This window comes from Corvus cornix, chromosome 17 (assembly GCF_000738735.6).
Source record: "Corvus cornix cornix isolate S_Up_H32 chromosome 17, ASM73873v5, whole genome shotgun sequence".
NCBI lineage: Eukaryota > Metazoa > Chordata > Aves > Passeriformes > Corvidae > Corvus > Corvus cornix.
Genome location: NC_046346.1, coordinates 4,124,721 through 4,147,526, shown reverse-complemented (window position 1 = coordinate 4,147,526; position 22,806 = coordinate 4,124,721). Strand labels below are relative to the sequence as shown.

Sequence of the window (22,806 nt, the reverse complement as noted above, 5' to 3'; positions counted from 1 at the left end):
CTGCTGTCCCAGATGTGCCACTCTGTACCCAACAGTAAATGTGCCCAGAGACAGACCACAAATGTAGTTTAAATGCCCTGCACTGTGCCCTCCCTGGAACTCAGGATCCCACAGCTTCCAGCCACTGGGTTATTCCTCAACAAAGCAAACACACTTGGGGCTGGAGCTCCTGCTCACTCACTGCCTAGGCTGTCCACCTGCACGTCCAAAGACAACCTGGCTATTTTAACACAGGAAGTCTCCCAGATTTCTGGTCCCTGCTGTCTCCCAGTCCCCTCAAGAAGGGCTCACAACCCAGCTCACAGAATCACAGCATCATTTAGGTCAGAAAAGACCTCCAAGATCATCGACTCCAACCTTTGACTGACCATCATTTTCTCAACCAAACCACGGCACTGAGTGCCCCGTCCAGTTTTACTTGAACTCCTCCAGGGATGAGGACTCCAGACCTCCCTGGGCAGCCCCTTCTAACACTTGACAACCCTTCCAGTGAACCAATTATTCCTGATGTCCAACCTGAACCTCCCCTGGCACAGCTTGAGGCTGTGCCCTCTCCTCCTGTCCTTGTTCCCTGGGAGCAGATCCTGACCCCCACCTGGCTGCACCCTCCTGTCAGTCAGGGAGTTGTGTTCCTTGAACCTCCTTTTCTCCAGGCTCAGCCACCCCAGTTCCCTCAGCTGCTCCTCACATGATTTACTCTCTAGACCCTTCCCCAGCTTTGCTGCCCTTCTCTGGACACTCCTTGCAGAGGTGCCTCTGACTTCAGGTGCGCCGGTCCATCAGCTGAGACCGTCCCCAGCGCAGGGGCCTCTGCCGAGGTTTAATGAGCCCCAAGTGGAGCTGCCTCCCCGAAGTGGCCACTCCTTGTTGTCACTACCAAGTTTCCACTGACGTGAAACACAAAACTTTCTTGCCCCGCCTGCTCCTCCCGGCCCCCAGCACTTTCCTTTTGTTAAGCCTCCTGGCAGCACCAAGTGTCACCTTCCCAGCGCTTTTTAATATGAATGTGAAATTAGTGAGGTTTGCCCTTTCCCCTGGCGGACAGAATCCTCTGTTATTAAAAAGTAAAGCACTTTAATAATGAAAACTTTTTCTCTTTTTCCTGTGTTTTAACTGTTTAAAATTAATGAGAAGGGCATAACGGTTGTCAAAGCGATATTGAAAGCCGGGTAGCCAGGACCGAATAAGCACGAAAATCCCTCCAGAGTGTTAAATAAACAGTGCTTCAGCCCCCTCTGAATCCCTGTGTTGGTTATTGTATACATTCTGTAACAGCACTCAGAATAGATCTGAGCACCGGGGAGGCAGAAAGGTTTCAGAATTCCAATAAAGGCCTCAAATTAAAGACAGCCTGGTGCGAATTCCAGGAGAAAATTAAAGAGACCTCAAGCTTAAGTGACAGGTGACTTGCTTCTGTGTCACAACTGTCAGGGGATTTAGTGATAATATGGCAATATATTACAAAGGACTTTTCTTATTCCCCCCTTTAGGTTTCAAAATGAGGCATCTCTTCTTCCTGGTGCTGGGGGAAAATAAAAAAAAAAGTAAGACAAAAATGAGGGATAAAAAACTAGGTGCATAATTTCCAAAGTGTGAGGTCAGTGCAAGAGATATAAATAAAAAAGAAGCAAATGGCAGGAAACATAATGTCCTCGGAAAACAGCTTCTCCCCTCCTCCCATCTCCACCTTGTCTTTTATCCCCTTCAGACCCTTGAGACAGATCTCATTTTAAAACTGCACCCTAATGGGCACGAAAAAAACCTGTGTTTGATTCCTGTCTTACAGGGAGGTTCATCTAAAAAAACAAAAAACCCCACCCCATTAAAAAAAATAAAAAATCCTAGATTTAAAACTGATTCAGAGGCAAACTGTGAAAATAAAACCTGCCCACGACTGAGTGTCTGGACAGATCAAATAAATCAGTGCTACTGGAAGGGCATGGAAACCATTCCATGTGCCTTACTCACACAAGCAAGCTTTAATCCTGGTTTGGATCAGCAGGACAATTAATTTGAGACCTCACACATTTTTCCAAGACCCCAAAGATAAAAGCCCACCCCAGAGGTTTGCTTGATCTGCTCCCCATCTAAATTTGTTCCCTCTGTTAAACAAGCAGCACTGTTGCCATCATGGAGAAACAGTGGGATAGGAGAACTTCTTCTACCTTGTGATTCCTTAAAAGCCTGTTCTGGCAGATCCCAAACCACTGGCAGAAAGACTGTGGACAATAACAATATTTATAAGCTAAAAGAAGAAATGCAAGGGAAAAAAGTCAGGATTCAACCAGGGGAACTCCCAAAAATGCCAACTCCACCAGTAAAAGACACATGGATTTCTGTCAGAAGAAGGAAACTTCCAGGGATAAAGATGGCAGATTTTAGGTGTGAGAGGTTGGGATAAGTACTGAAAACTTCTGATTTCATTAAGAGAACATGATAATGAAAAAGAAAAATTGAAACACAGTAAGACTAGGCTGAGGTAGAAAAGTTCATTCTTAAAACAGGAAAAAAAAGAAAAAAATAGAAAGATGGGGAAAACCCACCAAAAAGCCTGGCTGTAACATCTCCTGATTCCATTATACTTCAAAACAAAATGAAGGATTTTGTTTTAATAACAACTTTTTACTAACCTCCACACACCTTCTCTAGAACTCACCAAGTCCCCCATGCCCCCCTCCATAAAAGTTGAAAGATCAAATTTATTCTCTTTGTAGGTAGGTGAACATTCACACGCCCAGACATAGCCACATATATATTTCATATACCTAAATATAAAATATACATTTTACAGGCACTTCAGCTTGCTCCCTGGCTGCACACAGAAGCCCAAAAAATACATGTTCCAACGTGGTACTTATAATGGACTTGAGTTGAGGCAATGAGGACTGAAGAGCATCATAATGAGGTTCCTGTGTGGAGGACTATAATATATACATGACTCAAGAGCATGGAGGGCTGAGCAGCAGAGCTGAACCTCCCTCCAATGGCAACATCCCAACGGGATCAGTCTCAGCTCCTCCTGACACCTCCTCAATCCCCCTCTGTCCCATGCAATGTCCCGCTGCATTCCCAGCTCACTGTGCTGTCCATGTGGCAAATTTAGGGAATTTCATAGAGATTAACCCTCCTGAAAACTTGGGAAATGCCCCTGCAGCTTCTGAGCTGACCATTTAAAGTCTCCACGGCAATATAAAACGTGGAGCTAACATACAGGATGAGCCCTTGATTGCATTTAACATATTTTTCAAGTAATTCCTGAAGGAGATTGTTTCATATTGACAGAACTGCAGTAATTTCATCCCCATTAAACGATAAAGAATTTTTCCCATGAAGAGAAACGCTATTCTTAAATCTCAATTCTTTCAGATTGAGTCACATAAAACTGGTTATTCCGTATTTCTAAGTTCCTGCAGGAGATTAAAACACAGCCACAGTGGATGGATCTCAGCTCCACTGAAGGCAACAGCAAAATCCCACTCGCTTTGATGCAGAGGGAAAAGAGGGATTTAATCCCACCTTTGAAAGCAGAAGGAACCAAGTCCTTGTGTGCAAGTTCCTCCGTGCAGCACCTGGCACACCAGGGCCTGCCCAGCAGCCCTGCGGAGCCAAACCAGCAACTGCTCCTTTCAAAGAGGGGCTGGGTTTAGAGCTTTTTGGAAAGAAAGGGAGAAAGCCAAAAGAAGAGTATTTTAAAAATTCTGTGCTTAAATGCGTAGAGCATCTGACAGTTTGAAAGCATGGTAGAAACACCGATTTGATCAGTTTTGGTAGCAAGCAGGCTTGGTTAGGTTTTTGTTGCTAAAAAGGCATTTCCTCCTGCCACTTTCCAAAAGTTAAATCATAATTTCCTGCAACAAAACACATTCTCTTTTTTGCCCACTTCCCATGAAGTAACATTCGTCACCCAGTCCAGAACAGAATATTCTGTCCCATGCCAGTAACAAATTTAAAGTACAATTTCTGCATAAATGTATTGTTGAAAAAGTTTGCAAAGGAAATCTGAAGTTACCCCCCCACCCTATAAGCACATTTGGGAGAAAAGGAAAGTGTTTATACACAGAACTATTTAAAATAATTTCTGCAGTAACAAAGCACAACTGAACTTGGTTGAATTAAGAGGTCATATCCTAGGCATGATCCAGACATTTAAAACACACGCATTACAGGCTGATTTCAGCCAAAAACAGTGGTGGGAGAGAGCTTTAAATAGAGCTGCACCTCAGCTGAGCTCAGATGTGGCTTTCTGTGAGGTGCAGGGCGTGCAGGAGCACTGAACATCTTTCACAAGCGTGTTTACCAGAAACACCACGGCTCCCACCAGCCAGCGCCGGCAACGAGGCACCTCAGACACGGGGTAACAAAAGCACGAGCAGGCAAAACAGCAACAAGAGGGGAAAAAAGTGTGTGCTGCATCATGCTTGACACATTCTTGACTTCCATTCAAAATGCAGGTTCTTGCAGGATTTAATTTGCCAGAGAGCAGCAACGCCCGAGACATCAATTGCAAATGAGTGAATTCTGTGAATTAGCAACTTGAAGGCAGACCCAAAGCTTGCCCAGGTCAATAAAAAGGTGCTTGTCGACCCAGGGAGCTTTGTTTTAGGCTCCAAGTAAATACATATGGTAAAAACCCCTATGTAACACATCACCAAATGCATTTTCCTTGTTTCTTCAGAGAAGTTTAGAACCATTTGTCATCTCCAACAGTATTTTAGTGCAGAAAACACAAGAAAAACAGAAACATTGTGTGGGAAAAAGCACAGAGCTTTTGCATCCAGAAACCTTCCCTATCTGTTACAAAGATACTTGCTGAAGAGTTAGCAAGAAACTGCTTTCTGGGAACAACAAAAGACTGAAATATTGTGATATAAGGTAGTTCTATAATTATTTACAGTGCCTGACATCATGGATGTAAAGACAGACGCTAAGGCAGGAATACTTGTGATGTTTAACTGGCAAGTGAAAACTGGAGCAATTCCAAAGCACCAGAATAACTCACCTTTCTTCTTGGTCTGTGCAACTTGAAGCGATCATCTTTCATCAGGCTGGCTAACACCTTCTCCATCTTTAGCTCTGAAACACTGAAGCAACGAAGATAAAAAATTACTATTTCTCCTACTTTGAAACATGGCATGGAATGAGGCACAGACTGGTAATGGAGAGCAGAACCATTGAGATTCACAGTTCAGCTTAAGAATTCGTTCCTGAAATACACGAGGCCTTAGCCCAGACACTCCCTCAGCACCCCTGAAAGTGGAACTACTGTAAAATCCAAACCAGTGCTTTCAGTGGCACAGAGACACAGGAACCCACAATCTTGTCACTGTTTTAAATCACCAGCACACACTCCAATTCTAGGAGAGCATCAAAATAACTGAGGGTAGACTTTCCACCCACTGAAAGTCTCCTTGGCTCTCAACCAAGAGGAACTGATTAAAGAAATAAATTGTATTGCACTTCCATTATTTTCGTAACTTTTCTTTCCTTGCACTGAGAAGCAGCAAGACAATTGGGAAACACCTGGTTATGCTTTTCACCAAAAGAAACTCAAGACAGAGTTGAAGCAGCTCATAACATTAATGCTTCTTGTAAATTTGCTTTGTAACTGTAAAGAAAAAGATCTGCAACCTCCACTTTGAACCCAGGGGTTGTCCAACATTTCTTTTTTCACTTAATGCCGTGGGCAGGAGCAGAAGGTCGGTTGTGCAGCTGGGAGAAAGAGAGTGACTGAGGCACACACAGGCTGGAAACACCTGCTCCACTTAGTTTGCTACTTCTGCTACATCTTGTCTCCTCCAATTTAGCTTCCAGAGTCTCTGGAATGAGACACAGTGCTCAACCCTCACTCAAAGGATGATGCTTTCATGTTTACACACATTTGTTTCCACCCATGTTAGTGACCACACTCACAAAACTGAAGAGCTAAAACCAAAGCTGTGCAAAGACACAGCTCCTTCCTCTCACAGTGACTCAAGCTCAGAGGGCAACAACAAAACCTGGGGGAACTTTTCCTATCAAACCAATTCTCCTGCAGCTTCCTTCCCTCTGGTCTTCCATCACTCTTCCTTTCCCACAGGATCCCACATGATTCTAACTCCTTGCTACCTCGCTCAGGTCAAAGCTCAGAGGCACTTCCCAATGGACAAACTCACCCTCCAATTCATTTATAGCCTCAAATGCCACCTCTGACACCAGCCACACAGTTTGATTTCCTTCCCTGCTCTGAGAACTCACCTTCCCTCTCATCTGAAGTGCAAAGCCAAAGCCCAGCCCATTAGGGACCCCACAGCACTTTTTTTAAATACAGGAGACTCAGTCAGCTGTCCTAGCCAGGCTTCACACTGGGCATTTATTTTCATTCTGTCGACTCACATTCCTCCTGTAAGCTCAACCAGATGATTTATTCTCCAGTCTTGATTGCAAGGCACTGCTGGGTCCTGCTATGGCCCAGATACGGAAATGCTTACAAACCTGCCTCATTTCCAAGTAAGCAGTCCTGCTTAAAGGTGCATTTACAGGAGACTACAAATTCTTTGTCCTCTTTAACACTGTCTTAGGGGATGCACATGCACCAGGTGACAGCACAGGTGCAGCTGTGCAGCTCCAGGCCATTAATATTACAGCTGCATCCAAACTGGGTCCCATTTCCAAGGGAATTACTCAGATCATACAAGCTGATGTCTGGGCCAAAATTTTCAGTAATGGGCAAAGGTCATCTCTAGAAAAGAAGCCAAGGAGTTCACTTGGGATTAAAACCAATCCAAGGAAAAGAGAAATCTTTGGGGTCCAACAGTTCTCAGATTCCTGAATCTCAGATGGTCAGAAAGACACCTGTGGTTTCTGAAAGGAAGCATTGCTGATACTCAGTTTGTAAAGTACAGAAAGAAATTACCACAAGGGTATCTTCTTTCTTTTCACTCAAAACTCTCTAACACATGGCTAGCAGGAATGGAGGAATCTCTGCCACACCATGTGACGGGATATTGTGATCCTCACCTGCTCCCCATCCTTCCCAGTTAAAGCAACAAACACCTTTACTTTTGCAATCTGCCTTTACCTCAGCCAACTCAGCATCACAGCATAAGGAAAGGAGACGCTCCAGAGGAACAGCCATCCAGCCTGGAAGGGATGGGCCAGAGTGGCCATAAGACACACTACAAGGGAGATCAGCCCCACCATGTGCAGCTGGGTCAGCCCACGCACAGATTCCTTCGCAGAGGATGCAGAGAAAGGCGGGGGAGCGATGGGGGAGAAAGGGAAATGGAGCATAAAACGACAACTGAGGGTTTCTCTGTTTGGTTTTGAGATGTATAACAGCAAATTAAAACATAAATGGCAACCACTTAAGCAAGAGGAAAGCAGACCTCCCCCTTCCCCCTGCAAAGGTTGCTTTGACACCGCTATGAATGAAAATGTCAAACCTTTGACATTGATTTGTCAGAGTTGTCACCCCCTCTCGGGTCCTCCCCTCGCCTGGCGCGTCGCCAGCAACAGATCCCTGAACTGGGTTCACAGCAGGGAGCAGGCGAGGGAGCCGGGAGGGGGGAACAGCACAACCCCAGAGCAGGCAGGGAAACGACTCGTGCCTTCACGGTGATGCCTCTTCCTTTATAAATTAGTTAGGCCGCCGTTAGCAGATAAAGAAATTATCTGATAGCTGTCGAGGCAGGCACTGCGAGACTGCAGCTGAAGGGACTAGAAGAGACATAAAGGAAAAAAAAAAAAGTGAACCTCACATTTCTTCTGCTTGTTGCCTCCTCCGTTTGAAGGGAAATCTGTTAGTTGTGCTTGGAGCTGAGACAGAACATTTTGGAGTCTAACCCGTTTTTTTTAAAGAAAAAAAGGAAAGAGGGAATGCAGAGAAAACATGAGTGTGCACGTGCCTGCACATCCACATACAGCTGGGCAGAGCAGCCACAACTTCCAGCCACACAAAGCCCAAACAGAAAGTTGCAGAGAGAGGCAGCTTTCCTGAGCCCCAACGGGAATGACTGATCTCAGCAGAGCCAAAGTGAGATCGTTTTGGCAAAGGCTAATGCTGCTTTTCCACACTGGAAGCCAAGGAGAGGCTTCAGGTACCGGTGAAAATTAATTGCGAGCGATTTCCAATTTCAAAGGCAGTCATCTCTAATTCCGAAGTGGATTTTCATCCAGGAACAAAGCCACGTCTGCTCTCATTACTTCCGACTCTCAACATTCCTGGACTTACTCCCATGCATGCTGGGGTGGGTGGAGGGGTTTAGGAAAAAACTCTGGGTCAGATCCTCATCCCCTGTAAACCAGCCGAGCACTGCTCATTTACACCAGCTGCAGGGACACATCTCATGCTTTGTCTTCTTCAAAATACATATTTTATGAAGTATTTACATTTCAATAAACCCAGTGGGAATTTCATTTAAAAAAGGAAAAAAAACCCCAACAAATTAAAAAAAAGATTCACAACACATTCTCATCCTCGACAAAAATCCCAGAGATTCAAAAATTAGGCTAAGAATGAAAAAAAAAAAAAAAAGCCAACTCCAGTAACTTGTGCAGACCAAGTCAAAAGCTACAAAGACTTAGGGTAAAGGAACAGAAATGAGCAGTGCTTAAGAGGCTCAGTGACAGTCCAACACACGCTGTCTTTCGCCCTCGCACTGAATTAAATTGTCAGGATTATCATCATAATGCTCTGTTTATGAAGGGTAACGGCAATTTGTGCTGATGGCACTTGCTGCCTTGAGCTTCAAGCTGCCTTCCTGCATCTTCTCAGTAATTCATCAGCTCCCTGCTCTATCCTGGTGCCCCTTCTCCTCATCCACGTGGGAAGAGCGGAGGCCACACGGCTGCAGAGAGGCCGAATCGCCCCGTGCCCGTCAGGCACTCACTGCTTTCCCTCTGAAGATGGGCGTCAAGGAAGGCAAATTACACTCCTTTCTGGCAAGTCCTTTAACTGCAGGGCAGCACATTTTATGAAGAGCATAAAACAAACAAACAACCAAGAAAAGGCAATCCCCAGAGTTGTCTGGCTCTGAAAAGTGAAGGAAAAATAAATTCGCATAAACCTCCCTTGCTTATTCAGAGTCTTCAAGATTCCTGAAGACCATGGCCAGCTCAACAGCAGGTCTCCTTAGCAGATGTAATTGCCAGCCTGAGTGACACTTCCCTAAACTTGTTAAAAAACAACAGCATTGGATAAAAGCATTAACATTTAAAATAAAAAAGAAGGAAATTTCCCTCTCCTTCCTCTAACACTACCAAAATATTAGAAAATAGAAAAATAGAACTTTCTACTTGGAGTTAAAAATTCACAATTATGTGGGATTTCACCTTTAAATGTCAGTGCTGTTTGTTACATGAAAAAAACCCCTGTCAGCTTAGCCTTCCATGTCTTGCTGGTGTCTGCTTAATAGATAGTTACCTGGGATGATGGATGGCTCTTTGTTAGACCACTAAATGGCTCACAGCCTAGAATAAGCCTGTATTTACTGCCAACATTTGTTTGTTTCAAGGATGCAAAACCAAATTAGATTCCAAGCAGCTCCACCCGACAGAAACACAAGAAATAAAAGGGAACTAATTTGTGCATGAGTTTACAGGGCTCCATCAACACTGCTACAACACTGAAGGGACTCTGGTGATGTTCTCAAACGCTGAGAGACAGCAGAGCAGGGAGCAAGGGGAGGCACAAACACCCAGCTGGCTGCTGAGGAGGCTGGAGATCCTGCCTAGCGATGCTGAGCAGCCAGTTGTGGGTTTTCTCCACAAAAAGACCACTGTGCAAGCAGAGCTGGACTAAAATCTCATCATGTGTCGGCCATCAGGTACCTGACTGCACACTGGGCTGGTCCTTACTGAGCCTGGCTTGCTCTCCTTGCTGTCTACTCCCAAGTCCAAGCTAGAGCTGGTTAAGAGGAGCCTTCCCAGGCTTGGAAGCACACCCCACTTTGGGTCTGCAGAGCCCACCCTCCCTTTTTGCCTTTCAGGACCACACTGGGCTCTCAGCACTTGCCAAAGCCTCTCCTATTCCTGTCACAAGCCACTTAAACAACACATCTTCGTCAATTATCTGCCAGATATGACCCACAGCTCCCCAGCAATTTCTCCCCCAGATCTCTCCCAAAGGGCCAGCACAGTCTCTGCCAATATGGTGTGCCATGCAGGCAGATGGCCAGGCAGCATCTGACAGGCTCGTTTGACTTGTGATCTCCACATAGTCACGATTTGAACCCAGGGCCAGAGAGAAAACAATGGAGTGCAAAGGATCTCCGACTATCATCTCCTCCCTGCCCCTCACCACGCACGTTCACTCATGCACAACATGTCAGGCTGATGATTTTCACACACTTCCCCTCTTCTCCTTTTGCTAGTCTGGGGCCAGGCCTGGATCACAAGAATTAATAAATTCTTATTAAAACCTGCACGAGACACAGTCCCGCTGAAAGTGCCACGGAAGGTTAATTAGCAAGGATGAGCTGAAACTTTTGTTCGCGTTTCTGACTCACTTAATCTTGTGAGAAGCCAGCAAGCTGACATATTCTGCCTCCGAAGGCGCCAGGACGAGCAGGCTGCTCCCGCGGCAGCCAATGCGCGCCGTCCTCCCGATCCGGTGGATGTATTCCGCAGGTGAAGCCGGAGCGTTGTACTTGGGAAAGGGGAAGGAGGAATTAACAGGATGCAGCGTGTTAATTATAAACGAGACCCCCAGCCCGCTCACCTGGAACAAAAGGCACACCCCCACACGCTGCACCTCCCGAGGAGCTGGGCTGCTTGTAACGCGCCTCAGCCCCGGAACCATCACTCAGCCCCTCAGCCACGGCAGCTTTTTGACATGTGAATGTGACACATTGGCCAACTTTCAGATAATAGGACAGTTTCCCTGTCTCAGTGTCTCTTTCTGCCTTTTAGATTTTATTTCGATACAGGCACGTCAGAAACCTGTTTGCTTCCCCTAAAAAAGCCCCCCAAATCTAATCAAATCTCACAGCAAAGAGCGCCCAGGACTGCCCACATGGAGTGGGGAGCTGCCTGCTCTGCATTTGGGAGAAAAAACACAAAAGAAAAAACAACTGATGCCAATTTGGAGTTGGGCTAAATTGCTTTTTTTTGGATTAAAGCAAATCATGGCTGGTTACAGGGTAGAATAAATCTAAGAGAGAGGAGGAAGTGCTTTCAGCAATGGATGACACAGGTAGCAACTGTCTTCCCCTGTCCAACTACCAGGCACCATGAAAATGTTCCTTAAAGACTCCCCAAATATAGCAGTGCCTCTCATTTACCTAAGTGGGAATCAAAACTGCCCAGCCATTTGCAAGATCTGATAATGGGTGACACATTTCCCTCCCTTTAACCTCCCCCTATTCTTTCCCCCCCTCCTCTCTTTCCTGGAAAAAATGAACATGCACAGAGATACTGCTCAGAAATGAGCCCTCAGCAGTTTAACTGGAAGAAACCCAACAACCAAAGCCCACTCTAGTGTTTATACCTGTGCCCTCTGGCAAAGTTTCTACTGGCTAGAGGTGTGAGTAAGATGCTGTGAGCAATCTAATTGCTCCCTGCAGGTCCTTGCTCTTGGACACAGCCCTCAGGACAGCTGAGATTTCGCCTTCTGGACACACAGAAGTCTCCCAGGGCTTTAGGTAATTTGCACTGCGTTCTAGCACTGGCAACTATATCTTTGGTTAAATTATATTAATATACAGATCTGGGAATTAAAGACTTCACTTCCACAGCCTTCTCCGACTAGCTGGCTGCTACAAAATCATTCTTTTTTTAAAAAACACAAAAATCAAATCAAATTTGTTACCTGAAGGGATGAGGTAGAAATTAAAAAGCTTTGTTGAGGCTCTGTGCCCTGTTCCTTTTACCCAGGTGTTGCTTGATACATGTGAATCTCTGGATCAGTTTTTCCTCAGTTCAACTAACCTTTTTTTAATTATAAATCTTTTATAGAAATGAAATCTGCCTCATGCTCTCAGCCTCTTCTTTGAAACGACAGGCTGCTATTTTTAAGGTTCAATCCATCTTCCTTTGTTTTTATTTTTTTTCCCTAAGACTGTATTTCTGTCAACAGCAATGCAGCAGTGTGGGGTTTTGTTGGGCTTTTTTTTTTCTTTTCAGGGAAAATCTGAACCATGCAGTTCTACTGGAAGCTGGATGCCTGCAGCTACTCAGCCCCAATCCAGCCAAGGCTCACTGCAAACACTCAGTTTCTGTAGGTCACTGCACTGACACTATTGGGCTACTCAATGTTTAACATCAGGAATGCACTTAAACTCCTCATGGAACTGCCTCCCCAGCAAGCTAGGAAAGAAAGGAACAGAACTGCAAGAGATGGCCAGGATTTCACAAAAACTGACTTCTTGGGTAGGGAAATGGAAGGTGTTTTATCCCAACCAGTGAAAACCCCAGAGTTATTAAAGAGAAAAACAGCCCAGGGATATGGTAGCAATGCTGTATCCTGGCAAAACCCAGAGTCCTAGTCCTGCAGTCAGGAACTTGGAGGTCTCCCACACCTGTAGGCATCAGCACCAGGACCAGCCAACTGCAGGAAGGTTCTGGACTGAGAAGGGATTTCATCTGAGCAAGGCTGCACTTAACACACACAGACACACAGAGCAAACCCACCTGTACAATCCAGGTCACCTGAGGCAGGTCCAGTCCCCGTGCTGCTACATCCTTAAAATTAATAAGGAAATCACTTTAGTAAAAATCCTTTGGAGCTATCAGCAGAGTGAGGAGTCTTCTGGGATGGCAACTATGTCTGAAAGCAATGCTGGCTAGGCAAGTAGGAATTTTATGTGTCTAGTTTGGGGAAAGATGGACTGAAGGTCAGAAGTAACACTGAGGGTTTAAAATGCAAGGATTGTTAGCAGACTAATACAATAAAAAATGATCCACTACTATGACCCAAAGCCTGGAGGATAGAAACACCTATTTCAGGATGGTGGTGTTGAATTACAGCATTTCCTACAGCCCCTTTGCATTATATCTGACAGAATCCACTGTGTAAGGGGCAGCGATACCTTTGGTTCTTCAGTTTGTTTCACTGATGAAAAGAGATCTTCTCATGGGCACCTACTGCCCAAACACAGAGAGGCAGAATTAAACCTCTGAAAGGCAGCACGATTTCTGAGCACACCTTTCTCCACAGCAAATCTAAGTACCAAAACCAGACTTCTTATGATGAAAAGGGAAAAAAAAAAAAAAATAAAGGCTAGCAGTCAAGAATCCCTGGCCTTGGGTAGAACGTCCAAAGATACACTGATCTCTACCTACAAATAATTAGTTGTTTCCTAGGTGATGGTCTGAAGTTGAGGAGCAGAAGACTTGCAGGTCATGTGGCCCTAAAATAAAAGGCCAATAAACAATTTAGCAGAATCTGCAGGAATCTGGAGCACAGCTCAAGGAGCGGGGACTTCAGCTATGCCTTAGATTTGCAGTCTGGCTTTGATTTGGAGAAACAAAATGCAGCTGTGAAGAAAAGAGTCTGAAGCTGCTGTCAAGGTTTTATTAGATGTGCCAGCTGGTGAGAAAACCTATCAACTTGGAGAAGGACTTGAATGAGACCCTTTAGTTATCCACAGTCAGAATAGCTCCAAAAACATACCCCTTCAGAGAGAAACGAGAGTTTAAATCCTGTCCAAAATGGAGAGTGCAAACACATCTCAATCTCCCTTCTTGATTTTCTGTTCATTAGTAATGTCCTCACATACTCCTCGGATTTTACATTCACCAGGCGCAATAGCAGAGCAGGTGTGCAGATTTAACTCTGTTAGGAAATGTTTTGCAACACATGTATCTTTTAGCTAGTTGCAAAATAGAATATATTAAAGACGTAAGCAGGAGCTTAATGTACTAAAAATGTGTCAGCCACCCACTGAAGTGTTTTCATGCAACTCCCACACACGTTAAAAGAATGGGAAGCTGATGTTTTGGCAGCAAAGGCCTTCCCATAAGCACTAACCAGGCTGTTTTGTGGCTCCAACTGCAGTAAAAGAGGAGACACTTTCCACAGCGCCCACTCCGAAATAACGCACACTCGCGCTCCAACACGCTTATTAAGGAGTGACTTGTTCCCAGAGTCAGAATGAACAGATGTACAAAAAGCCATTTAAAGGAGGTTGGAGGAAATAAATCAAGGGGAGTCGGGAAGCGTGTACAGCAGTTACCAGGATAACAAGACTATAAACTCTACAGCGCGATCACACAGGAGCGCTGACGTCTGATTCCGAGCTGGCTGGCTCTGTTCTTCCACGCTGACAAGGCTTTGGTCTTTTCCTTTACTCTGTGCTCCTCCTCACACCCAGGAGCTGAGGAAATGCTGTCTGAGGAGAGGGCTTTGACCTTGGGACAGGGCAGTTTCCCCAAAATAAACCAACAGCCAAGCCAGCCCTGTGGTCAGGAGCACCTCTAATAGGGGAAGGAATAGACAAAGTGGGCAGGAGCCATCCCTCTCATCCATCCAGATTCTTTCCCTACTCTTCCAAGACACATTTTCTCAACATCTCAGCTTGGAAAATCACTGCCACGGACAGCATTTTCATGTGCGTTTGCCCAAGCTGAAAAGGTTCACCAAAAGCCTCATAAATAGCCAGGGAGAACATTTTAGGAGAAGGCTTCCTCCCATCACCAGCCTTGCATTCACGATTGCTTTCACAATGCCACCAACTCCACTCAGCTGTTACTGACACATAGCAGCAGCTACTCTCCTGGGGGTTCCCTTGGCTTTCTTTCACAAGTCTCTTGGGATTTACTGGTAATTGGAGTGTTTTGCAAACTCTCAAAGATTCCTCAGTATCAGTCCACCTGTGTCTCCTCTAGCTGCTTTTCCTCTAAGACCCTGATAGAGAGCAGCAAGGTAGGACTAGGGTAAAAAGTTTGAGTTGATTTGCTTTCCTCTGCTGGCAGAGCCCATGAGTTTCAACTTCTCAGAATTTTAGAAAAATATTTGTGGGTCACTTTTCCAGGAGAGAGAACACAGCTCAAACAACAACCATCCAGTTTTACATTTATTCCACTCACAGAAGCACTAACCTGCTGCCAGTACTCTTTCAAGAATCCCAAGAGATTTTCAATATACCACTCACCCCTCTTTTCCACTGCCTCAGATGGCACTCCCCTTTCCACGTGTGACCTCACACCACCATTCCTTAATTACAGGGAAATCAAGGATATGACACCTCGGCAGGTCACTGCTGCCTCCTTTCCACGGGCAGTGGAAGGGCAAATTCTTCAGTGACCATCTCATGGGAGCAAAAAAAAAAATAACCTACACCAGTGCAGTTTTAAAGAAAGCCCAGATGCCAAGCAAACACAATAACCTGAAGCCTTAACCATGTTCCTGCCCTGATCCCAACTGCAAGGCACACAGGGGCACAGGATCAAGGAACAATCCACCTGAGGGATGCTAGAAAGGCTGAAATGTCTGCTTTGAATAATTCATGTTACCAGCCTGTGCTTGTGGTTGGGGGGTACAGGGGTGGGTGCAAGAGAATGGGATACAGGGGGTGGGTGCCAGGGAATGGGGTACAGAGGGTGGGTAAAAGGGAATGAAGGGCAAAAAGGCCACATTGAAAGCAAGTCCTGTCACTGCAGAAGATCAGAACCAACAGGGCCACAAAAGTTTTGCAAGGGCCTTGGTTTGCTCAGTCCCTCTCACACGATCTAATTAGGGCAAAGGAAATTGCTAAAGTTGCTTTTGAAAGACACTCAATGGTGAGGTCTTGAAGGCCCTGAGCTTGACAATTGGCTGCCTACATGAGGCCTAGAAGTACAGATGGAAGGCAGCTTGCTCAGGTGCCAGGCTGTCAGTTGGATTAAAATGACTCATTTATTTACCAAAGAACCTCACAAAGTGCTTTAGCTAACAGGCAGAGAGGGCCTAACGGCTCTCCAAGCTGGGGAAGAAGCTCTCGCGCCTTCCCGGCCTGCCAAAAGTCATTACTGCCGAGTGTGGAAAGCCATCAGCAGGGTAGAGACCCCCGTCGGCAGGGTGACAGATTGGGCTGCGTAATCAGAGGAGGAAGGGGAGAGCACAGAAGCTGTCAGAGGCGAAAGCTCTTGGCTGGGGCCGCCAGAAAACTGGCAAGATGAGTTAGCGTGACTGAGTAAACAGCAAACAATCTCCAAATGATCTTTCCTCCCTCCCTGGAAGAGATGAACTTGTTTAAAAGGCACATCCCAAAGGAAGCCGCAAAGAACTTTCAGTGAAGGAGAGAGAAATAAATCTGGACGAGACCCTCTGAGATACGTGGCCCTTCTTTATTTTCTTGTCTGCCAGCTTATATTGTCTGGCAAAAATATTTTATGGAATATATTAATATACATATGACATAGAGCAAATTAATAAAAGGAACAGCAGGTCCCATTGCTTACTAGAGCGGAAAGATGGGTGGAGAACATGGCATAAGGGACAAGGGAAGGACGGCAACATTATTTGTGTTGCTCTTTTGTGTTGCTCTTTTGTGGGCACAAAACGTGATTTCATAGTGAAAAGAACAGAACCACCTTTCTGCAGAATATTTTTTTTTGCTGCTATGGAGAAGAGTGTCAGAAAAAGCAATGCCCTTAGAGGCAGGAGGTGGTCACAGAGCCTGGCTGCCCTTTGGACATCTGCGTTGGGGAGGCACCTGTAATGTGGGACTGGTGCAAAGTGTATCTCTATATTAAGGTGTCCATATGGTCCCCATTACTGTGGTAACAGGCCACCTCCTGGTTTCAATGCATTTGTCCTCCCAACATCTCTGTAAGATGGAACTGTGCTACTTTCCCCATTTTACAGATGGGGAGTTGAAGCACAGAGAGATTTTGGACTCACACACACAACTCACTGTGCTTAACGTGCTGACCATGTGCCAGCTGAGCCGCAGTCACCGTAACCATCAGGATCTGCATCCCTGCCTTGCAGGAAATGCAAAGTGGCTTAGATTGAAGAGGAGGAGGGTTACAATAAATGTGTTACCTTACACCACCCTCTTCATGGCAATCCAGGTTACTCCACACTATCTCCCATTTATGACCATTACCTCCCATTTGTGACAGCTCAGGAGCAAACCCACAACTATTGCTGCTCAACTGAGATGTGGTTTCTTGCCTTGTCACCCCAATTCCATGTTCACCTGCACAGAGTCTGTGGCACAGCAAGAAATCAAACCGTATCTCCAGTGTCTCAAGAGGGGAATCCCATCCACTAAGATTTCTTTATCCAAATTCTTCTTCCTACCTTGTCAAGAGCTGCACATTTCCTGACAGATTTTTCCTGTCACAGGCTACATTTTCCCTTCAAACCTTCTCACCCAGGAACTGATAGCCCAGTGATTGCAATGGTTCTGCTTTCTCTTTGTCTAAAACTGAGCATTTACCTTCTTTCCCAACCCATTAAATTGGAATTTCAATAGCAAGACACGTACCTGACATTCCTCAGTTATAGGCAGCAGGTGCATCAAGAACAACAAAGTTTAGCTATTTATTTTTTAGAATTTACCAAACACTTTTTATCTTCAAAACAATCTACACCACTGAATGATTTAAGCTCTGTTCTCCTCCCTAGTTCAGATACTCAAGTACTACCTCTGTATACAAGGAAACCAAGTTAAAGTTCCACTTACGCACTGCAAAGATGCATTTTGACCTTGACCAAATCTCTGAAAGGTTGTACACACAAAGCAGGACCAGAATGTAACAAGTAGAATTTTACAGGTGACATTATATATAATTTGGCAATGCTAAATCAAACACTCCTATATACATGGCACTCCTAGTTTGAACTGTAGGCAGAAAAAAGAGAAAATTCAGCCCCCCACTCTCTGAAAAAATTGCAACTGGTTTCCTTTAAGAATAACATGCAGCAGGAACAGGAGTCATTTCAGAGCTGGAGAGGGTTTCTCAGCTCTAATTACTCCCGATCGCTGTAATTTACAGGTTTGCGGTGGGTAGAAATCGCCAAGATTCACACGTTTTCAGATCAACAGCTGCCACTATTAGAGAGCAAATTGTGCAGCCTTCTGCACCACTGCAGCAGCCTGTGGCCCCAGCAGGTCAGGAGCGAGAGGTGAAGGTGCCACCACAACCCAAGGGTGCCACCAAACCTCAGCAGAGGACAAGAATTTCTCCCTCAGCATCCTTGGAAGGAGCTTGAAGGGCACAAGGTGAGGAGAGCAGCAGAGCATGAGCTTTTCCAATGACCCCTTCTCTGGTTGAGCTCCCCCTTCCACCTCTGCAGGTGGTTGTTTTTACCCTTGGGGTAGATATTAAGATGGGAAATACCACATTCCATCCAATTCTCCTGGCAGTTACGGGGTACACTACAAATCAGGACTGCATTCTACTGGCTGCATGTAGAGGGCAAGGTTCCAGCTTCAAAGGAACAGATTTTTCTAGACATAAGACTGTGCAAAATACTTGGTCTCTAAGATAAGACATACATTCTTCCTGTATATGGTAACTCAGCAGAAGACCATATTAATAGTTTGCAAAGAAGGCCTCAGTCCTTACTTAACATGTGAGATGCAGAAAAAAGAGATGACTTTCCTCAAGGTCAGACAGTGAGCTGGAATTAGAGCTCAGTGCCAATTCCTCTGGTTACCCTTAGGGATCAGACAGGCCCATTAGTGTGGAGCTGCAAAGGGACTCTGAGTTACTCACAGTGCAAAGCAAGATGCCAGTCTTGGATTTTAGGAACTCCTGGAAGACCTCTGTCCTTTCCTAGAAGGTTGAAAAGGAAGAATTAAAAGACTGCTTATGCACATGACAATCGAACACAAAGCAAATTAGCTAAGGTAACAATTTAACTGTGTCTTGTTCACTAGCTCATGTACAGATTCAAAAGCAAAGGAATTGGCCTCATGAGTGCCAATCAGACTCTTCTTGCAAATGGAAAAATCTGTGGCACACAGGTGTGGTCCCAGGTAGGAAGGCAGTGTCTGGGGAAGCCTGGATGCATTTGGTCAAATCAGAGCAGCCAACACCTCCACAGTTTGCGCAGAAACATAGCCTGTGTATGCCAGAAAACAGGAGCTGTTTTACATGGAGGGGGGATCCACAAAGGATTAGGCAGCACCAACAGAAGCACTGGCACGCTTTGTGGGCAACACAGGCTTTTGTGGAAGCAAGCAAAGCTGGACATGTTCACTGCTGTCTGTCCAGTCACACGATGGGCAGGATAAGCCCATTTTGTTGACACAGTGATATAATCACATCACAAGAGATCAGCCTCATCATGTGCCCAATGGGGCATGCACACAGCCACTGCTCTGACACTGGAATTACTGAGTGTCAGGGATGCTCAGCTGCACAGTGAACTGCTGTGGGACAAGTCTTCAAAGTAACAGGGCAGGAGAGATGGCCAGAAATCCCTGCCCAAGGGGGAAAGGAGGCACCCTCCCACGCCTTCCCCTTGTACTGGCAAAAGCCACCATTGGGGCTGATGACACTGGACTGAGGCTGTTCCCTCCCACTGGGGTCAGAGGCAGGTCCCTGTCCCCATCTCTGCTCTGCACCACCACAACTCCTGCAGCCCCCACTCCTAACACAAGCTCAGGCCCACAGGCAGCACGACCCACAGCCCCCAGGTCCCAAATTATCCCCCCAGCAGTCTTTGAGCTATTGAAGGGAGCTGCAGGCACCCAGTACAGCCCCTTAGCTCCCTTCAAAAGCCTCCTGCTCTGTCAGCCCCCAAACCTTCCCAAGCACATTCCAGTTATTTTAACTAACAACTTGTTTTCCACAAATTTACTCCCCAACTCACATTACATCACAATGATATTTGCTATCTCTGAGCACCAATAACCAAAGGTCTCAGCAGAACCTGATCTTCCCTTGCCAATACCACCTCTGCACCTACAATCCCTTTTCTACTGGCCTTCCAAAATATCCTTGTTTCCAGGTTTCAAGCTTTTCCCTAGAGCTCTGGCTAGGAGCTAAGTGAATGTCCTGTTACCTTGATAATAGAGAAGAAACCTTACACACCTGACTCCCAGCTAGAGGTGCTGTTCTAGAAAAGAAGAGAAGCTTGGGCCTTGCTGACACACTGAACCCTCTGCTGACAAAAATTAAAGAAGAGAGCACGCTGTATCTTGTTGACAATGACAGCAGCCGTGCTCAGCAGTACCATATGGGATCCACAATTTAGCTCCATTAATGCTCTTAATTTGAAGACATCAAGCACTAATTACACACTGGGTACTAAAAAGGCAAAACCCTTCCCCTGGTGCCAGCTACTTAGTGGTGTTCTGTTGGCTTAACAGCTGGTCAGGGTAGAGTTGGGCCAGACCAGGCCTGCTCACTTGCTCAGGCAGGCAGGTTGAGGAAAGGCCAGACTGCAGGGACAGCAAAGCACATGTTTCTGGTCTCCACAGGATGGGAATGAGTGAGAAAAACAATGGCTCTTCACCTCTTGCTTCATCAGAAGAGCTCTATTCATTTACCATCTCTGCTGTGCAGCTCAGAGTAGAGCGGCAACTCTCTCCATCACAGACCAAGGGCAGGATCAGGGGCTGAACTTCCAAGGGAGGTCTCTCAGCTATTGAGAGAAGCTCTGCAGTGACAGTTCATCTGACACTCTCCTCCTGGCCTCTCAGCCCTCTGTAGCAAGCTCCAACCTCTCCACTCAGGCCTAACTGGCTAAAACCTAAACCTATTTTGGGGTAATCACTGTCATAATGCTATTATTCCATCCCAGGGAAAACAGCAAACTGTCAAGACACTGTTCTTCAAACCCAAAGCCAAACTGCTCCAGCCTCACCTATTGGGGGCAACTTATTAGGTAGCAATGTTTTGGGGCTTGGATAAGGTTTTCCTTTGGCATTAAAAGTCTGTCTTGGCTGCATGAGAGAGAAGCATGGAGACATAAATGGTTTAGTGCACCCACTGGGAATAGAGAATGGCTGCTCTGCTGAAATAACACATTTGCCTCTTCAGGTGTGTTTTTCAGATACAGCTACCAAGGTACTTTCCAGAAATGGGACAATATCCTTATTCTCATTAGCAGATGGAAGAGTGAGGCCCCTGGAGGTGAAATGATTCTCTCTCCTCTCTTCTGCCCTCCTCCCCAAAATAGCCACATAATAAATCATATGGAATAAGGAATAAAACTGCAGGTCCTGACATTTTGAGAGTGCTTACTTCCTGTTCCATGTCGCCATGCAGACGTAGAAACTGTAAGCTCACAGAGGAGAGGGATGAACGCCCAGGTTGCTCTGACTCTGACCCTCCAGAAAGGACCTTAACAAGGAGCTCGTGGTAGAATTCCACTTGTTCACAGCTGGAGAAAAAGATGATCATCTTGTGGCGCTTTTCAAACTGCAGGAAAAACAAGAGGATTGCACATGACCACTTCCAAAGGCCTCTCCCAATTCCCTGATCGTGAAAAGATCCAGGTGATTTACACTTCTGGAGATGTATCATTATCTGGGAAAGGATTACAGAGTCTGACACCAAACAGTGAGTTCACAAAAGAAGAATGAGTACATGCTGCACAGGGATCTCTCTGCCAGCATGAAAGACACAACAGCACCTCAGCTCTCTCATGGTTCAAGACGCACTTCAAAGCCCTGGATCTAATCCATGCTATCCTCGACAGAGGAACAGATAAAGGAGTTGGAAAGGACAAAGAGCTACTTAGTAATATAAATGCAACCAGAGTCTCACCTTGCATTTCTGCAGGATAAAAGCTGCTAACGTGACAAGCCTCAGTTTGCTGGGGACCATCATGACATACTGTTGGAGTGTCTCAGGAACAGCAAAGTTTTCCTGCTCCATGCAGTTTGATGAACTGCTGGCTTCCCTATTTGTTTGAGATGCTGGTTCAGGCACCTTCTGGAGTTCATCTGCTATGGAAATGCTGACAGGGTCATTCAAGCTGATATCGGCCAGGCGTGTTACTCCTAAACCACAGGAAATGAGAGATATGTGAGGCCCAGTCTGGGCTGGGATGACGTGCTCAAAGAAAAAAACCAACTAACGCAATTCCAGTGAAAAAGAGTGAGGGGCAAGGACCCAGTGAGCCACCCTCAGACACTGCAGAGCCCCCTCACTGCAAACCTCAGCCCTTTCAGGGCTTACCAGGCTTAGCTGCTGCGAACTCCACCAGAACCTTCACAAGACACTTCTTCAGCTGACTGTGCTGTTTCACAGTACATAAATGTCTTTATGGACAGACAGCATTTGGCAGGCCTGCTTCTAGACGTGTGTGGAAAAAACCCAGCGGATCTTCACTCTATCAAGAGTGCAGGAGTCACGAGGCCTGGTTCAGCTCCTGCCTCAGCAGCTGACTGCTTGCATGATACAGAGCAAAGCACACAACACCTCTCCTGCCATTAGCTTTTTGCCTTAATTCTGCGTTTGTAAAGCAAACAAACGAACTTTCGGGTTCATGGTGACTTTGCAATGGAATTTGGGAGACATATGTGGAGACCATGGAAGTACATACACTGACAGAAATTGCAGTAATGAAGGAAGTGCCATAAGCCAAAGAAATTAACAGGCATTATTCCACTTCTACAAAGGGCTTCACACTGGGCTGTGACAGAGGCAGACTCAACCAACTACTCAGCAGTTGCCTGTGCATTATTCAGCTACAAGAGCCCCCATCTGTCCATAACCCACCTTCGGTGAGGGTGGCTGAGAGCAGCACGTTCTGACGTGTCTCTCTCTCAGCGTTTAAAGCGTTGAGTATCACAGCCACATCCTTCTCAAAGCCCAGGTCCAGGATCCTACAGGAACAGGAGAGATGGTTAAAGGTGCTGTAAGGAAGGAGAAAGTCTTAATACTCCATGACATCTTTGCAATGAATAACTGTCCAACAATCTGTCCAAAGTGGGTATTTTG

The 22,806-nt window shown here is 45.8% G+C and overlaps 1 protein-coding gene across 2 annotated transcripts in view; it reads right to left on the bottom strand.

Moving 5' to 3' along the window:
• Positions 1-22,806, bottom strand: part of DDX31 (DEAD-box helicase 31) — a 43,586-nt gene that overhangs the window by 14,381 nt on the left and 6,399 nt on the right. For both annotated transcript variants that reach the window (XM_039561689.1, XM_039561690.1), the window contains 7 exons: positions 22,585-22,691; positions 21,628-21,863; positions 21,103-21,279; positions 18,625-18,684; positions 12,607-12,657; positions 10,485-10,624; positions 5,000-5,081 (listed from right to left, as the gene is read on the bottom strand). In XM_039561689.1, the coding sequence (XP_039417623.1) occupies positions 5,000-5,081; positions 10,485-10,624; positions 12,607-12,657; positions 18,625-18,684; positions 21,103-21,279; positions 21,628-21,863; positions 22,585-22,691 (853 nt within the window). The remainder of the gene's footprint in view (positions 1-4,999; positions 5,082-10,484; positions 10,625-12,606; positions 12,658-18,624; positions 18,685-21,102; positions 21,280-21,627; positions 21,864-22,584; positions 22,692-22,806) is intronic.